This window comes from Emys orbicularis, chromosome 25 (assembly GCF_028017835.1).
Source record: "Emys orbicularis isolate rEmyOrb1 chromosome 25, rEmyOrb1.hap1, whole genome shotgun sequence".
NCBI lineage: Eukaryota > Metazoa > Chordata > Testudines > Emydidae > Emys > Emys orbicularis.
The window spans coordinates 5100621-5119907 of record NC_088707.1 but is presented as its reverse complement, the minus strand read 5'-3'; the positions used below and the strand labels follow the sequence as shown (position 1 = coordinate 5119907).

General features: G+C 41.1%; 1 protein-coding gene across 1 annotated transcript in view; it reads right to left on the bottom strand.

Moving 5' to 3' along the window:
- Positions 1-18700, bottom strand: part of NPEPPS (aminopeptidase puromycin sensitive) — a 59500-nt gene extending 40800 nt beyond the window's left edge. Inside the window, exons 1-2 of the mRNA XM_065422846.1 lie at positions 18578-18700; positions 7847-7931 (exon numbers count right to left, since the gene is read on the bottom strand). Coding sequence (XP_065278918.1) covers positions 7847-7931; positions 18578-18700 — 208 coding nt within the window. The remainder of the gene's footprint in view (positions 1-7846; positions 7932-18577) is intronic.
- Positions 18701-19287: the final 587 nt, after the last annotated feature.

Here is a 19287-nt window from a genome sequence, read left to right as displayed (position 1 = left end):
ACCAACTGCGTGTCAGCTTGAGGACAGAGGCTAAAATAAAGAGCTAAGAAAGCAGAGTGGAAGGTCTCTTGATCCCGAGCTCAGTGAAAGAACACTATGCTCTCCATATAGGGCTGTGGCAAGGCCTGATCATGAAGTCAAGGCCTCAATGTCACTGCAGATTCACAGCTCCACCCTACCGAACCTAAGGAAGTACCTGACAGCATGCATACATAAGGCATGCAGATTGTTGCCAAATTTGACATCAAATATTTAATTTCTTAATTTAATTTATTTTTTCTCCCACAGGCTCTAAATCACTACAAACCAATTGTGCTTAGCATCAGCACATTGTTGTGGTGTGGTTTTAAAACTTTTCTTGCCTGTGCATGAAAAACATTGGGCAACTGTTTTAACCATGGTAGATACATAGCCAAAACTGCCCTCGCTCCCCCACCCCGCAGTTTTATTTTTCTGCTTGCACAGGAAGAAACTTTGTTTATACATGCAGATAACAACCATGTTTCACAACAGTACTTAAACGTGGTTAATTGTGTAGGGAAGATGGGGTCTAACACTATGTTTAAACAGGGTTGCTTCCAACATTAGTTTCCATTGTAATGTACGTAGGGCCTTAGCACTTGATTGTTCAGAGGGGATGATTTTGATGAATACTGTGGGTGCTCTCTGCAACTCTGAAAATAAGGACTTGAGAACAGGACTCAAGAACAGCCTCACTTGCTATCACAAACTTCCTCTGGTTAACTTACATTTTTAAAATAGCAGAAAGATTTAAATCTATGAGGGTAACAAAGAGAATGTATTCAGTTAATGTTTCAAAAATGCACATAACAGAATTATTGATGATGGTGTCAAATCAAATGCCTCTCCCCAGCCCCTCAAGCTCTGGCTTCCATATGCATTTTTATGTTAAAATACACAAGAGATAACTGCCTTTCTATCAAGTCAAAAATCATACTTGAAGTTGCATTATTTTTAAGGATTTGAAGGATGCCCATTCAAGACTGCAAGATTTTTTAAATACCCAGCAAAGTATGAATAAATTAGTGATTGTGCAAGCCCACAAATACTTAAGCCTTAGAATACTGTCTACAATATTTTTGTAAGTGCCTAAGAGAACTACTTGTAACAAACATGTAAGTGCTGCAAGAGGCTGCTGGAATTCCTGATGGAGCTGAATACAAAGGCTCCTGAAGGAAACAGCACAATTTTGGCGTTTGGCACTGCCAGGTGGTGAGTTCATCACTGGCACACTAGTATACACACTGGACCAAGTAGCATGAGAAAACAGGCAGTCAGGGGACCGGGGGGTTGGATTATGGCGAATATTGTTTTAAAACATGGGTAAATGGGGTCAGCGGATTCCATGTTTTAAATGTTATTTATAGTCATACTTAACTACAAAAGTTAATCTGTCCCAGGGAAGGGAGGCAATAAAGTGGTTTGGGCAAGCTCAGAACCACCATACTAGGAATCCTGACAAGCACAGTGCTTCTCAAAACTGTGCTGGGATCTATTTTTAAACACTGTTGCTAGCACAGTGTGGACAAACTTCAGCCTTTCATTAAAGGTGTGCCCAAGCAATCTGCCAGAGTAGAAAGAGAATTCGAGGCTCCTCACCTACCCTCTTGTGGAGTTTAAGTTTCATAGATGCAAGAAGTTAACATCTTGTACTTCCTCAGTCATCAGCATTAATCACTGACCTCCGGCAATGTGATTTATGGAGAGCTTTCTGGTGATTTTCACAAAATTTCATTGGACTCTATGCAACTAAATTAGTTACGCATCACACCATCCCTCTCATCCCATCAGGTCCAGATTAAGGCAATCCAGGGCCCTCAGCACACAGAGTATGTCTGTAGTTTTAGCATGTGCTCCTACATTCGTTTTTGCCCAAACCCTGTTACTTTCCACCCTCATCCATATGCTTAATTGCACTTGAAACCTGTGCTTGCACACACAGCTTGGGGGCATGGGTTAAAGCACAAACTGCTTTAGCAAGGGCTAGAACGTGAGGATGGACAAGAGCACTCAAGTACTCATAGTGCTCAAATGCCCTTCCCACAATTCCCCCTCTCCACCTCCAAAGGACAGGCAAGTTCTCCCGCAATTGATACAATTAATTGGGAAAGAATCCCCGAGCATCTCAGCATAAATCATGGGATATGCCCACAGACAGAAGCGAGTGCAGAAACACTGAGGAAACAATGTGGGTAAAGCTTTGCTGCGGAAACAGCTCATACTCAGGCAAGGTAACCAGAGAGCCAAACACCAGGTCAGTTGTGCAGTACAGACATACCCTACGGCCCAGGATCTCTTGTGGCCATTCAATGATTTAGATAATGGCATAGAGAGCACACTTATAAAGTTTGTGGACGATACCAAGCTGAGAGGGGTTGCAAGTGCTTTGGAGGACAGGATTAAAATTCAAAATGATCTGGACAAACTGGAGAACTGGTTTGAAGTAAATAGGATGAAATTCAATAAGGACAAATGCAAAATACTCCACTTAGGAAGGAACAATCAGCTGCACATACAAAATGGGAAATGACTGCCTAGGAAGGAGTACTGCGGAAAGGGATCTGGGGGTCATAGTGGATCACAAGCTAAATATGAGTCAACAGTGCAACGCTGTTGCAAAAAAAGCAAACATCATTCTGAGATGTATTAGCAGGAGTGTTGTAAGCAAAACATAAGTAATTCTTCTACTCTACTCCGCGCTGATTAGGCCTCAACTAGAGTATTGTGTCCAGTTCTGGGCACCACATTTCAGGAAGAATGTGGACAAATTGGAGAGAGTCCAGAGAAGAGTGACAAAAATGATTAAAGGTCTAGAAAACATGACCCACAAGGGAAGACTGAAAAAATTGGGTTTGTTTAGTCTGGAGAAGAGAAGACTGAGAGGGGACATGATAACAGTTTTCAAGTACGTAAAAGGTTGTTACAAGGAGGAGAGAGAAAAGTTGTTTTTCTTAACCTCTGAGGATAGGACAAGAAACAATGGGCTTAAATTTCAGCAAGGGAGGTTTAGGTTGGACATTAGGAAAAACTTCCTGTCAGGGTGCTTAAGCAGTGGAATAATTCATTGCCTAGGGAGGTTGTGGAATCTCCATCACTGGAGATTTTTAAGAGCAGGTTAGACAAACACCTGTCAGGAATGGTCTAGATAACTCTTAGTCCTGCCACGAGGCAGGGGACTGGACTAGATGACACCTCGAAGTCCCTTCCAGTCCTATGATTCTATGAAAAGGTGATGTTGATAGGCCCCTTTGGAGCATTAGGTTTTGAAGTTAGCACTCCATTGAAATGCACAAGGTGGTTCACACACCTCAGTTCAAATTATCTGCAGACTCAAGCAGATATAACTGCATATTGCCAAGCTTTTCACAACTACTAGAAACTTAATGTTTGTTTTTAAATGACAGCTGAGATTCTGATGGAATCATATTGACTTCAGGAGCTGGGGATCTAGGAACGCCTTAATCAGGTCCTGCATCCTATTAGTGGCTGTTGACTAACTTCCTGTGGGACTGAAAAGACTGAAGTGGCAAACATCAAGTGGCAAACATTTAAATAAGGAGTCAGCTGGCAACATTTTTTTCAAAAATTGTATATAGAAAAATGGCAATGCTAAAATAGAAGGGCAGTGCTCACTCAATTTGGTAAAATTAACAGATAACACTACGTCTGTTTGCAATTCTGCATGTGAAATTGCTGATTATTACCCTCCGAGCTCCTCAACATTCATGTCTTTAATAACGAGTTGCTTGTAATCCGTGAAACATCCAAAATGCTCTCCAAGTTAAATGAAGATGAAAAATAATTAGCCAATAATTATGACTTCAGCACGTAATTCACACCTCCTTAAAATGCAGACTTGCAGGGAAATCAAACTACTTAATATCCAATCTTAAATATGAGTAAAATACAATCCCCTGAAATTTACTTAAAGAGCCAACTACTTATACTTGTTTTCTTAATCCCTTATTTAGTGGAGCATGGCCATTCATTTGGACAAAGGTAATATGGCTAATGCATAACTGTTCACCTTAACCAGAGGCAGATGGCCAAAAGTATAGGCCCGGGAATCTAGAAGGCAGCAAATGATCCAGTCATGAAAGAAAACTCACTGAAGTGAAGGAAGAGTTTGCAATAGAAAATTCTGAGTAATTCTAAACTGAGCATCATGGTTCCAGTGTAACGTTAGTTGGTCTATGTGGCAAGTTCACAGCTACCAGGCAGAATTTCAATGACTATTTCTAGTAATATCATTCATTCTCATATTTCAGTAGTCAACGCCTTTGCATATTAAGTCCTATTTATCCTGATTCATGCATCACAATCAATAATGCAGATTCTGGAGTCCAAATTCTGCTCTCAGTTATAACTCTTTTCAAATGGGCCAAACACATGTAACACAGAGAAAAGTGTGGCCGCAATTGCAGTTAAAAGTTTTGTTGATTCATGAGTCACACTTGAATCCATCTCCCATATACCTGTGCTGGCTCTGCAGGGCTTATAGGAATTCGTAATAAAAAACCCAACTACAGTTTTCACTGAAGTCAGCAAACCTGCCTCTATTCACAAGGGGAGCAGATTTGTTGAGAAAGAAGGTGCTATTTCTACACTGTTACTTTTCAGCGTAGAACCACACTTTAAAAGGAGATAAGACATTATCTCGTCTCACATATAACAATGTATACATCAAGCAGAAATTCTTCCCCGAGTTATAGAATTAAAATGGGTAGCAATTCCTCACTGCAGCCTGTAAAGGAGAAAGTTTACTGATCTTACAAAGATTCCTATAATTCTTGTTTTAAAATCCAATACATAATATTTATATTGACCCTTGTAAAATGTTAGTAGTAGTAGCAAAAGTTCAATTGATTTGTTTTATATTTGCATCCCTTTCTAGTACAATATTTTGTATTTGTGGTCAATCAAACAAATACCATGTAAAAGCAATGCATATTATCACAATCGCAGCACTAGTAAGACAGACTTCTAAGTAACAGCAACAGGTGTCAGAAAAGAACCTCTACAAATGGCTTGCCAATTCCATGCAATTTTACTTTGAAAGCCATTACTATTTGGCAGCCTGCCAAACTGAATTAAATGCCTTAACCCTACAAAGAAATAGCAAGAGTATAAGAATAAACCTTATTAGGAATACATTTTCTATGTAACAAAGCTATGTATTTACGCTGCCACAGTTTACCACAGTCAAGGTAATTAAAACTCAGGATGAAGTGTTTTAGCCACAGAAATTTCTTTTCTATTTTACTTGATTATGAAAACAACAGAGGGACAGAACATACAATTATTTTAAAGGATAATGTTTTATACTAAGTTCTGCTACTGGTACTTCCAAGCTATCCAGTAAGGATACCAACACTGAAACAGTCTAAAATGAATGTCACAGGGAAACTCTACGAGGTTCATTTCAGAGAATGGCAAATGGGGGGCCAATAACTAAAAACAGGTGGTGCAAAATTTTAAATCTCTTGGGCTTCACTTTAATTTTGTGGGAAGACAAGGTTTTGGGGGACGTGATTTATCCTTTCCTGCTTGCTCCTGCCATTTCCTCAGGACTTGAACAGACTTTTCAAGAGGCATCATGTACACATGGTGGTTTTGTTAGGTAGGATAAATTCTACATCCTCTGCTATTGTCATCACGCTCTTCACCTCCTCACCACCAGCACGATGCATAGCTTCAGGAATGCCTAGCAATACAGTGTGTTTAATGAGACTAAAGATCGCTAATGACACAGTGTGCAATGTTGTCCTGGGGGATAAAATGTTTGTGAAATCTATGCAGGATTGGGGAGTCAGGATACGGCCCCACAGCCTGAATTAAACCTTGCATCTGGAACAGCTAGCACTGCATTCTCCCACCATCAAGGCTGAATGGACAGATTCCAAATTGCTTGACAATGCTCCCTGCACGACAGTCTTGTTCTTTCACTGCCCACGGCACTTCCTGCATGAAGTTCAACTTTCTCAAAACATACCCATTGAATGCTACTTCCTTACAGCACAGATCCCTATCTGCCTGGGCACTATTCAGCTGTTCACGGCCAACACTGGGAGGTCCTCTGGTTACTTTCCTGATGTTTGCAGAAAATGTCACCCCACCAAAGACAAAGATCAAACCAAATTAAAAACAAAGCCTGCTTGTGGATGTTCCTCTGGTCACACAAAAACCTGCACTTCTGTCATATATAAGGGACACTTTAGTAAATCTTTTCCTGGTACATCACTGCAAAAGGAACATAAGCTTTCCCTATCTAAACCTAGTCAGGAGAATTTTAAGCTTTAATTTTTCTTAAGTGTTAAAAAAATGTAATGGGTCCCATCCCTCCAATTCCCTTTTGTTTATCCAACAACTGAAGACACTGTAGGAAAATTTAAACCTATTTAAAGGAACATCTTCCAAATCCAAACCCACAGTAGTTCATCTTATTTATAACCAAATTTCAAGGGAACGCTTCATGACATCACTATCATAGCGTTCTCTTCGGAAAGTTCTGCAGAGGTTTTTTACAGGCTGGAGGATTTAAAATGTACTCTTACACAGTGGGCCAAATAGCTGCTATCATGTTTGTACTATTAAAGACTCCATAAAAAAAAATTAAGAGCTCACAAACAAGTTATTAAAACATCCTTAACTCTCCTTATTTTGTAAATCTACTTCATAGTAAGCTAAGCATTTCTATATCAAGGACCATATTGTCCACACCTAGGTCATCTCATGCTTTCATTACTATAATTTCTCTCCACCCTCCAATCTATTTAAAATCCCATTGCTGAAATCATCTTCTCTCACCACCTTGACAATCTTGAATCTCTTCACTAGCTTCCCGTCTTTTCATATCAATTGAAAGTTCCAGTCCTCTCTGTTAAGGCCCTATGTAATCTCATCTCCATCTTTCTCTGTTCTTATTTCCTCCCAATTGGGACCTCTAAATACTCCTGTTGTCTCCTATATCAACTTAGATTCATGCCTTCTAATCATGTTGCTCCTATGCTTGGAACACTCTCACAAGCATCTACTAAGTACCTTCTTCCCACCTTCGCCCATGAATCTTTCCTACATTGATCTGACCATTGATTCTACCACACCTCCCTTACCGGCACTGTTACCCCATGTTTTGTCATTTGTGTTGAACTGCACACGCCTCACAGTACAGACCATGTCTCACTATGGTGTTACATAAATGGATAACAAGGTGTCAGAACAGTCAACCTTAAACATCCCTTGAGCTGAAATGCTAAAGCACAACAGGGTAGAATTCCAGCTGCAACTCAATTTCCTTTTTTGTGCAAAATTAAAATAGACTATTTTTTTAAACACAGTGTGTAGAAGAATTAAACTTCAGCTCTGGACTAATGCCTAAACTCAAAGCATAAAATTATTTGTAATCTCACCTCTTTCACTCACCCATTTAAATAAATGCTCAAATAATAGGACTTCTTTCTATGCATCCCTTTTGAATCCACCAACAGGGAAAGAGGGAGAATCTACCTCTTCTTTTTTGCCACTTTTCTATTCAGGGTTGGAAAAGTAGTATCTGCCTACTACCCAACATTTACCATATTTTCCCTCTGTATTTTCCCCCCATTTCAGAACTAGGAGTCCCAATGAAGAATCTGCAAATCAAATTAAGAACATCCACTACATTACACATTTAAAATCTATGCACAGCAAACTAAAGTAGACTAGAGTTTGGTGCAACAGCTAAGAAAATCTTGTGACAGTGCTCAACTCTGTGAGTGACGGAACTTCCAGTGTCAAAAGCATTGTGAGGGAACATGTAACAAACTGCATCAAGAGTAGTTCTTACCTTCATCTCCCTCTGGTGCATAGGAGGCTGTAATAATGTCAATGTCAGCACAATTCATCACAATTTGATTGGTTGCCTGTCTCACCTGCAAAAGAAGTTCTATCAGCAAGTGTCATGAAAGGCTCATACACATTCCCCTTTAACACTATCTATTGTTTGGTATTCACTTGGTATCTTCATTTAATCTGACATCAGTCATTTGGAATTAGATGAAATATTGCAACAAAGTAGCTACTAAGAAAAAATATACCACCATATCCTCTCTTTCTTACATAAAATAATTTACTAGAACATGCATATTTACATTACATTCAGACTATTTCAACCTATTTATTATTACTTAGATTATAAAATTTGGGGGCAGGGATTTGTATTAAATTTGTAGAGGACCCTAGCACAATGGGGCCCTGGTCCTTTACTGGGGTTTCTAAGCACTATCCCCATGCACATAATAAACACTTAGAGAAGTTAGAGATCTTCCCAGTTAGTAATGAGCAATAATGGATTACAGTAGAAGTGGAGAGTATAACTACTGAAGATGAGCTAAAACATCTTACACTGTCAACAATATTTAAAAGATTACACAAGAACGTCATAGCACAGGAACATCTGCTAAAAGGGTAGCCTTTAACTTCTAGTAAAATGTTATCTTCCGAGAACTTGTGTCTGTATACACATTGTTTTATTTTTAAAATGGCTGGCTACCAATGTAATAAAGTGCCTCGCTTCTACAACATCTCACTTGGATGCAAAAGCTTGAATAGAGAGATGCCCAAATTAAATACCAATCTACTACAAAATGAGTACAATTCTGGATGAAAGAAAACTGGAAGTTTTTAGGAACTGCTTATCTCCCACAGTGGCTAGTAACAGATTATTCAGAAGAAAGTGCTATAAACCTGCATGACAGAAAAATACACAAAACACCTACTGAGGCAATTTCATCCTAACCATAAGTAGTTAGCGACTGGCTTAGTCCTGAGGCAAAAGGGGATAATATTCTTTACACACTTTTATCCTAACTAATGTAACTATAAATATTTTAATAAATGTATAATTATTTTGTGCATACTACAAAGCTCTGCCTCAATCACACTGTGGCACTGTGCTCCACAGAACTGTGTATTGTATATAAAGAGAGTACTTCCTTCTGTCAGATTTTGATATGTTGCCTTTTAATTTCACTGGGCATAAAATAACCCAACAATATTACCCAGTAAATTTAATGTGGTACCAAAGTACCAAGAAACACATTTCCATGATATGAAACTAAACAAATGTAACAGCTAAAGTGACATGATCTAGATCTGGCAAAGAGCTAATCTTTTCCACATAGTGTACAACTCAGGAGGTTCTACATCCCCTCCCATAAATATAACCTTCATAACCAACACAGTTTTCATTATGAAATTATGAAAGGAAATTTCTTATTTAGGTTTAAAAAAATAATCAAGGGACACAGTCAATCTGGTTTTCAGAAAAAACTAGATGGTGTGAAAACTTTTTTCTAAATGGTACTAAATTGGAAGACCCTTATTATTCAACCTATTAGTCCAAATTCCTCAGCTAGTTGAGATCTTAAAAGTGGAATGATGCATGAAAGAGCTGTCCAAAGTCCAGAAAATACCAAAGTTAATAACAAGTCTTTGGCTTTCAAAGCCCTGAATAGCCCTAAGCACACACAACTGTTTTCATTAGAACACAGTGCCTGAAATACAGTAGAGGTTAGGATTGATTGGAGACAACTTCATAGTCAAATCTTTGTGAGGATGCACTATTTTTAGATTTCCCTTGCCTCCTGCAAACACAAGCCAGTTTTACAAAAGGGTGCAAAGTGCTGGAAAACATTTATAAGAATCAGGTTAACCGTTAACATGTGATGTTTACTCTATCAGCCCCCACAAATATCAGGTGAAATCAGCAAATTAATATGACTATGCACCAAGAATTATAGAGTACACTTGTGATGCTATAATTACACAGCACAGTTAAAAAAAAAATCTTCAAACAGGAAAGCAGGTTCTCAGCTTAAGAGACCTCCCCACGTTCTATTAAAAATAAGTAGGAATCAACTAAATCTTTAACAAGTCTTCAACAATCCTTAAAGACAAGGCAGAATGAAAATAAAATCCATGCAAAACACTCAACATTTAACCATTTCTACCTTACCAGAACCTAAATCTTAAATTTAACAGACATTCATAGTGCCTTGTGGAGACTGATACTTTTAAATAAAAACTAAGTATTTAAGTTAATACTTAGAAAATACAGCTTATAAACTTGAGAAGTTTGTTTTCTGGAAGACAGTTATTCTGCTCATGTAGTAGTTTGTATTCATGAATACAATCAAGTTAAGAAGGCAAAAAGCACTCTTGATGGATGCGGTACATTCATTTCCAAGATTATAAATATGTGAAGTGTCACCCTTGCTCCACACAGCTGTACAACATAATTAAGCTGCCCTTCAAACAGATCAGGCTGATCAAGGAGATTCAGTACAAGAAAAAGATGGAGAGAAGAAAAGTAGTAACAGGACCAACAATAACCAAAATAAAAACACTTGCAATAAAACTGTGATGAGATGGGTGTCGGAGTTTAAATACCCAGCAGATCCCTCCAGAATGGCCATCCTGGAACAGACCAACAGTCTGTCCACTATCTTGCTACTGTCTGTAGCCTAATAACAGGGAAAGGTGAAAGGTGAAGCCCTACTCCAGTCCTCCTCCCGCTCCCCCAACCATGCTTATTTCTTTGGAGAGGAGAATTCCATCGACCCGAGTGGGAGATCAAAGTTTAATGTTTTGAAGCACAAGCTTCCCCTCCTCTCTGTTACCAACTTGAACTGGGTTGTTGATGTCCCAGATATATCAAGTCTCAATGGAAACAACAATTGCTTTTCCATGTTCTCAGAGGAAGAATAGTTATAATTGTTCTACTGAACTCAAACTCAAAGCCAGTTCAATTTCACCTCTTCAAATACCAGTAAAAATTTAACTCTTTTCTTAAGCTTTCCTTGTGGGATTCGTCTTCAAAATGGTGTACATATCTGAAGAGGAGTGTCTACTTGCTCATATTTGCATCCACAATTAATTTGGAGGGATCTATAAATTTCACTCTCAAAAAAGGATGCAGAGACTAAGCCTACCTGAAATTTTACTTTTCATTGTCCAGATTAGACATTGCAAAGATCCGAAAATTCAGAGATAATACTTTCACTGAAGTCCAAATATTCATGTAAACCAGCAGCAATTTAAAATAAAAAGTTCATGCCACTGCAAAAATGACCAATTTCATTGGAATAGAAGTGAACTAGACATATCAGGCACCTCATTCAGAACTGAAAAGGGTAAAGGCTAACGCTCTGGCTATCATCCATATCAAACTACCTTAGCACAAAGAATAGTGATCATTGAACAGTTTGAGTCCTTGAGTAATAAGGGAATAAAGGCAGTGAATCTGTGGACAATTACTGCATAGAGGCTAAGTAACTTAACCATCAAGGGAGGTTGGCTCATGGAATCCTTTTATAGTTTCCATTACATAATAATCAATAAAGTCTGAACTGCATTTACTGGACTTTGCCAACCAGAAAGCCCAACTGCATCCAAAGCTTTAAAAGTCAAGCCATTCCGCAATTCATCACAAGGGGAAAATTAGACAGTATGCCAAGATTTCACTCTGAAAATGTCCAGTTTTTTATCCTTTAATTCAGATGTATTTTAAAATACTCATGTATAGTTTTAGTTTCAATGGTCAAAGAGCAATGAAGGTGTTCCCCCCGCCCCATACACTTTTTTATAATTCCCATCGCCAAGGCTTTCTGGTGTTCAGATCAAATTTAACATAGATGTGTCCATGTTTAACACACTAATAGGTGGGGCACAAGGAAAAGTCAGTTACAGATTACCTCATCTGAACCATAATTCTGAAAGTCCAAAACTTGTGAACAGATATTTTCATAAGTATTCCAAACATGAGTTGAAGATGTTCAGAAATTTTTGATTAGGTACTGAAGCAGCAGAAGAGTAGAGGGAAAGAAACCTCTTTAGGATTTCTGTACTATTTACAGCAATTAAAAAACAAGACATCTGGGGAGTTCTGATGGCATCTGAATCCACTTGAACTTCAGTCTCAAGGTTTATTCATCAGAAGCCCCTTTTTAACACTACTAAGATCTTAGCTTGTAAAATCTTTGGTGCATGGACTCTTTCTGTGTACTGTACAGTTTGTCAACACTTGATAAATAAAACCTTGTAATTTAAAGTTGTCCGATGGTTATTCTAAATATAACATTCCAACAAGCATGTACTCAGTCTGCCAAACGTTTGATTAGTATTTTACTCTCCAGAAATATGAAAACTAGTTCAGAGCCTAGAATGTAAACAAATACGCAGAGAGATCTTTCTTAGAACTGAAAGATCAATCACGTCAATGAGAGAAAAGCAGCGGCAGTTACATTTATTAGTCCTTATCCACATTTTTATTCACCTATATCTAGATTGGATTATGGTAGCCAGGTAGTAAATCTACTAATACTGAACACAGTATTGCTCTGCTATAAAAAGCTATTTCATATTTCAATCAGCTTTTGATTCTATTATTTTCCTATAGTATTCACACACTTCAGAAATGTTTAAGTTTACACAATCCCTATGCAAGTGTCTTTTTAATGTATAACAAAGGATAACCGTTTAGTCTGATGAATTATAGCATTGCACAGAACTGAGAATTAAGGGGTTTTGCCGATTTTGAAAAGCAGGAGGAATGGAAAGAGTAATAGCAGGGACCCCTGACTGTGAAATATAAATGGATTCAAACTTAGTGCATTGCCTTTAATTTTCATACTCAGATCTAAACTAAAGTACAACAAATCCAAACTGCTATACTGGACTCTGACTCAAAGGGTATGTCTACACTGGCACTTCGTCGTCAAAACTTTTGTTGTTCAGGGATGTTAAAAAAACACACACCTTTGAACGACAAAAGTTTTACCGACGAAAAGCGCCGGTGTGAACAGCGCTTTGTCGGCAGGAGCGCTCTCCTGCCTACAAAGCCGCTGCCGCTCATGGGGGGTGGACGTTTTTTGTCGGCAGGAGCCGACAAACAGCAGCTACACTGCATGGCTTTTAGCAGCATGGTGCCACTAAAAGCTGCGTAGTGTAGCTATAGCCTAAAAGTTTAAGACTTTACCCAAAAGAGATGGTCTACAAACACTGTACTCCTAAAGATGGATCTTCAGAGTCTTAAATGCAACACTTCACAATCAATCAATCCCTAATCAGCCTACTACAAGATCAGACACTATGCATGCCTTCCCCTAGTCTGGCAGACACTGCAAAGGCAAGCTATAAAAAGCAACAGATGCGGGCTAAAACACTGCTAAATATATCAGAATATCCTGAAGACATATTAAAGGGACTGGGAAAGGAGAGATTTAAAAGGTCCATCCATTTTATATTGTACGGCTAACCTTTTAGGTAGAAGATACCTATTGTGCAGCCAAGACGACTTTTGCTGGCAGTTTATACACAACAAAACTGAACTATCATGAGCTGATATTCTCTGTGTTTAAAATGATGGCTTACAATTTCCAGTATGTGCAAACCAGCAAAATCATGCTGCCCAAGTCTGTCTGAAGCTCTGAGCGGTTACACCCTTAACTGGACAGGTAATTGTTCAGAGGCACTACAGCATTACGAACTTTAATTTATAGGATTAAAACAGGAGTCGAATGTTAGGAGTCAGCTGATTAGTTCTGTTGATAGCTAACTCAGATTTGCCTTTTCAATTTGATGCTGCTGAAGAACGGTATGTTAGTATATCCCTTCTTTGTTCCTGGTCCAGCATTAAGCCTTTTGGGACGTGGAAACAGAATAGACTTCAATTGACCTAGACATTGTGTAATGACTGTGCTGAGATGATGGCTGGATCCTTAGAAATAAAGTTACAAGGGGAGACTTCCATGAATTGGAGACGTAACTATCTGGCAGTTCATATCTTTTTCTGAATAAACATTATGTTTTTTTAAAACAGTTCACAAAAAGGTACTTGCAACAGTTTGGACTATTGAGAGGAAGTGTGGTTAGCGGACTGAACACAGAACCAGGAGCTAGACCCCCTTAGTTTCAATTCCAGCTAAACCTGCAGCTGGCCCATGCCAGCTGACTCTGGCTCATGGGGATCAGGCTAAGGGGCTGTCGAACTGTGGTGTAGACGTTCAGGTCCGGGCTGGAGTCCAGGCTCTAGAACCCTCCAAGGTGGGTCTACACCAAATCTTCACCACAATTAAACAGCCCCTTAGACGGAGCCAGCTGGCATGGACTAGCCTTGGGTGTCTAACTGCAGTGTAGACAGACCCTCTAACTTTAGGAGTATCAGTTAGCCCATCTTATCTTCCCCATCTGTAAAATGGGGGATAACAAATGAACTACCTCACAAGATGCTTTTAAGGATCACCGTTTGTAGTGTGATATAAGCGTTATGTAATATAAATTGTCAGTTTATATGACTTGGAACTCTACAGACTTCTAAATTATATACGTATTTGTGTAAATGCTAAATTTTAGCAGTTAAAAGTCATATTGAATAACCATACAGAAAATAGCTATAACTTAAATAGTAAGTTAACAAGCTCCATCACTGCTCTGAAAAAGACGTTAGATTCACCTGGCTATAAACGTGAACTTTTTCAAGAGCTTTATCAAGAGGCAGATCATAACATTGTAGTTTCTTGATAGAGAGCAGATAACAAGCAAACCTAAAGTGCCAAAATTAAAAACTACATATAAGTACTGGTAATTTTCAAGACTTTGAAATTGCATGATTTGCTTCAGTCAACAATTGACACACAATCTTAACTACTGAATCATAAAAGGTTCTGCTCTCTGATGCTGACAGGAAAAGACCCTGTATAAGCATAACATTTACTTCTGTGGAGTAAATGAAAAGTTTTTTTTTATCAATCAGTTTACACGGTTAAAAGTTTTCAAAAGTCTGGTGTTCCAAAGCCAAGACTTCAAGCACAACACATATGTGGGCCTCAAATGCCCAGGGCAGCAGTGTCCCCAACAGAAATACTGCGCAAAAGACTAACACATCCTGCTTACTGCTACAAATGCAAAGAACAATTTCACTGATTGGACGCTGACCTTTAATCTGACACTCAAAAGGATAGTTGGATTATATATTTATTATTGATTCTACAGCTCACTACTGAGGATACCAAATGGCAGAACATAGACACTTGAGGTACACGGTAGCACAAGCTTTCATAAACAAATTGGTTAACTCAGTGATTCATCCAGGTGTCAATGTTACACCCTCCAGGTCAGAAAGTATTTCTCTTTAACCCCTTAGCACAAACTACTGTCTGCACAGCCATTGCTAGTACTGGGGTTCTTGTTAATAAATCCTGATATTAGCCCTTCGGGATGCGGTGATGAGGGTCCAGTTATCACTCTCAATCCAAATCCAAATAATTTGGAAGACTCAAGACCCATAAACTAAGTGTCTATGTATGAAATCAGTTGCAACTTGGTGCCTAGACAATAGGGTGACCAGATGTCCCGATTTTAGGGTCTTTTTCTTATATAGGCTCCTATTACCCCCCACCCCTTGTCCCGATTTTTCACACTTGCTGTCTGGTCACCCTACTAGACAAAGACCTAGGATTCTCAGAAAATGAATAGGCATATCTTCAAAATATTCCCATTACTTCACATTACATTTTTTCTTCACTAGTTGATGCGTTCTCTCTAAATGCATTGATCAGTGCTCTCTGAACTGTACCCTAACCTTAAGAGCACCTCAAAGGGGATAACAAACCCACCAAATACAAACTCAATGAAGGCCTTTCAAAATTCCAAAACCAGTCCATGCCTTGAACCAAGACCCTAAGATCCTAGCAGCACATCTCTAGCACTTGAGCTAAAGAAGAACCACCAAATACAGAATTTCAATATTTCTTCCTCATGATGCAAATTTACTCATAATTGGTCATCTTCCTGCCAAGTCACAGGATTCACTATCATTCATAGCCTTTCACCCACCCCCAATCCTAATCTACACAGACACCAGGAACTTGTCTGGTGAAGCAGTCTTCTCACCCCTATACGTTATATTTAACAACCTTATTACTCACATAGGATTACGTTTACAGGCAGGTTTTAACTCCCTTTTATGACAAAGGATTTTGGGATGGGTGTGTTTCAAACAAGGTATTTACAATCTTCCTCAAATATTTTTCATTCTCCTTTCAAACTGTGCCAGTTTGAAAGAAAGCCCAGCAAGAACCTAACAAATGTGCATCATTTTCAAACTAATTTCAGAGGGAAAAGCCGGAGCACGGTAAAGCTTTTGCCTTTCAGAAAACGTGAGAAATTCAGGGTTTTGGGTTGTTTACACATTTTACTGGTAGTGTAGCCTCTTGTTTCACTGACATGTCTGCTCTGCATGATACTGAGGCCCACAGTCCCTTCCAACCGGGTGTTAACCAAGGGGAAAAGAAGAATTTGTAATGTTACACATAAAGGCTTTCAACCAGATAATTCCAAGTCACTTCAGAGACTGAATGCATACAATACCACTCAAATGCAGCACCATTTGGATTGGAATACTGACTGGGGCAAACCCTGACATATAAGGATGGCCATATGGGGTCAGACCAATGGTCCCTCTAGCCCATTATCCTGTCTTCCGACAGTGGCCAATGCCAGATGCTCCAAAGGGAATAAATAGAACAGGGTAATCATCAACTGACCCATCCTGTCATCCAGTCCCAGCATCTGGCAAGACAAAGGCTTAAGGACAACCAGAACATGGGGTTGCATCCCTGACCATCTTGGCTAAAAGCCATTGATGGACCTATCCTCCAGGAACTTATCTAATTCTTTTTTGAATCCAGTTATACTTTTGGCCTTCACAACATCCCCTGGCAATGAGTTCCACAGGTTGACTGTGCATCGTGTGAAGAACTTTCATTTGTTTTAAACATGTCGTCTATTAATTTCATTGGGTGACCCCAGGTTCTTACCTTAGGTGAAGCAGTAAATAACACTTCCTTATTCAAGTTCTCCACACCATTCATTATTTCATAGACCTCTATCATATCCCCATCTCAGCTGTCTCTTTTTCAAGCCAAATAGTCCCACTCTTTTTGATCTCTCCTCACATGGAAGCTGTTCCATACCCTTAATCATTTCTGTTGCCCTTCTCTGCACCTTTTCCAGTTCTAATACATCTTTTTTGACATGAGGCGACCAGAACTGCATGTACTATTCAAGAAGTGGGCGTACAATGGATTTATATAATGGCATTATGAGATTGACTGTCTTATTATCTATCCTTTTCCTAATGGTTCCTAACGTTAGCTTTTTTTGATTCCCACAGCACACTGAGCAGACCGTTTCAGAGAACTATCCACAGTGACTCCAAAATCTCTTTCTTGAGTGGTAATAACGACCTTAGACCCCATCATGTTGTATGTATAGTTGGGATTACATTTTCCTATATACATTACTCTACATTTATCAACACTGAATTTCATCTGCCATTTTGTTGCCCAGTCACCCAATGTTGTGAGATCCCTTTGTAACTCTTCGCAGTCTACTTTGGACTTAACTATTTTGAGTAATTTTGTATCATCTGCAAACTTTGCCACCTCACTGTTTACCTTTCTCCAGATCATTTATGAATATGCTGAACAGTACTGGTGTACAGATCAGATGCTTGGGGTACACCACTATTTACCTCTCTCCATTGTGAAAACTGACCATTTATCCCTACCCTTTGTTTTCTGTCTTTTAACCAGTTACTGATCCATGAGAGGACCTTCTCTCATCGCATAACTGCTTAATTTGCTTAAGAGCCTTTGGTGAGGGACCTGGTCAAAGGCTTTCTGAAAGTCCAAGTGTGCAATATCCACTGGATCCCCCTTGTCCACATGTTTGTTGACCCGCCTCAAAGAAATCTAACCGATTGGTGAGGGATGATTTCCCTTTACAAAAGCCGTGTTAACTCTTCCCCAACAAATCGTGTTCACCTGTGTGTCTAATAATACTATTCTTTACTACAGTGTCAACCAATTTGCCTAGTACTGGTACTACTACTACTGGATGTTTAACATCCATACAGAAGAAAAGACAGAGCTTGGATTCTTTGAATCTGAAAGGAAACATTGGGGAGAAATGTGGAAGCGGACAGGGAAATAACCAAGAAATGAGGGGGGGGGGGGCGAGCAAGAGTAAATGGCAGGGAACAGAGCCTCCCAACAGAGAACCCCAAAGGGGAAAACTAAAGGCTGATCTTCAGACACTGCCCCTAAGGTGGGGCGCCCTGGGGGAGAGCGTCCCCTCTCTCAGCCCCCCTACAGTCCCGCACCGTGGGAGAGCATCCCCCCAGCCGCCCCCCCACGATCCCCCACCGGGGGAGAGCGCCCCCCCCCCCACGGGAGACCCCAAGGTTCCTCAGTTGTAAGGACCGGGGTAGGGCGGGGCCGCAGCGCGTGGTCACCCCGCCCCCCTCCTCACCCAAGGCCCAGCCCCCCCCCGTACCCGGCCTCCTGCCTCTGTCTGAGCCCGGGCCTGGCACCTGCACGTCGCCCCCCCACCCCGGTCCCCACAACGCAGCCCTCAGCCGCCCCCACCCCCACCAGGCCGCCTTCTCCCCTCAGCCCGGCCCCTCCCTCCCTGCTCTCCCGTACCTGTCCCCCCCCACCCCCCGGGCCCGCCGTACCTGCACGGCCGCCTCCAGCTTGCCCTCGAAGGTGAAGTCGATGAGGTCGGGCTTGAGGCACAGCCCGTAGTTGAGCGGGGACACCTCGGCCGGCAGCCGCTCGAAGGGCCGCTTCTCCGGCATGGCGGGGCGAGGGGGCGGAGGCCTGAGGCAGCGGGGACCCACCGAGCGCGCCGCGCTCCGCGCCCGGCCAGCGAGCGATACACACACGGAGGGAAGGACGGGTCGGCCCGGCGCGTTCCCGACACAGGAGTGAGTACGGTCGGGTGAGGGGGGCGGGGCCGAAAGAGAGAGAGAGAGAGAGGGCAGGGGTTGGACGTTGCGTGCGCGGGGACGGCGCCACGCACCGCCGCGAGAGGGCGCACGCAACGGCGTGACGAGGCGCGGCGGGCGCGCGCCGTTCGAAACCGCCGCTCCGCACGAGAGAGAGAGAGAGCGCGTTTGCGTCAGAAGCGCGCCCGCTTCCAGGCTCCTTCTCGCGCCCCGCCTCAAGAAGGCGGGGCCGTGCGCGTGCGCGTGGGGAGAGGAGAGGGGGGAGTCTAGGTGTGGCGGGGAGGAGATATAATCCCCCCCCCCCCTCCCGAAGTGGGGCAGAGGTTCCCATGTCTAGAACCTACAGCCCCCCCCCATTTCTAGAGCCACCCCACCCACCCCTCCCTCCAGAGCTGAGCGCCTCCTCCGGTCCCGCCTTGGCCACTGCAGCATCTTCT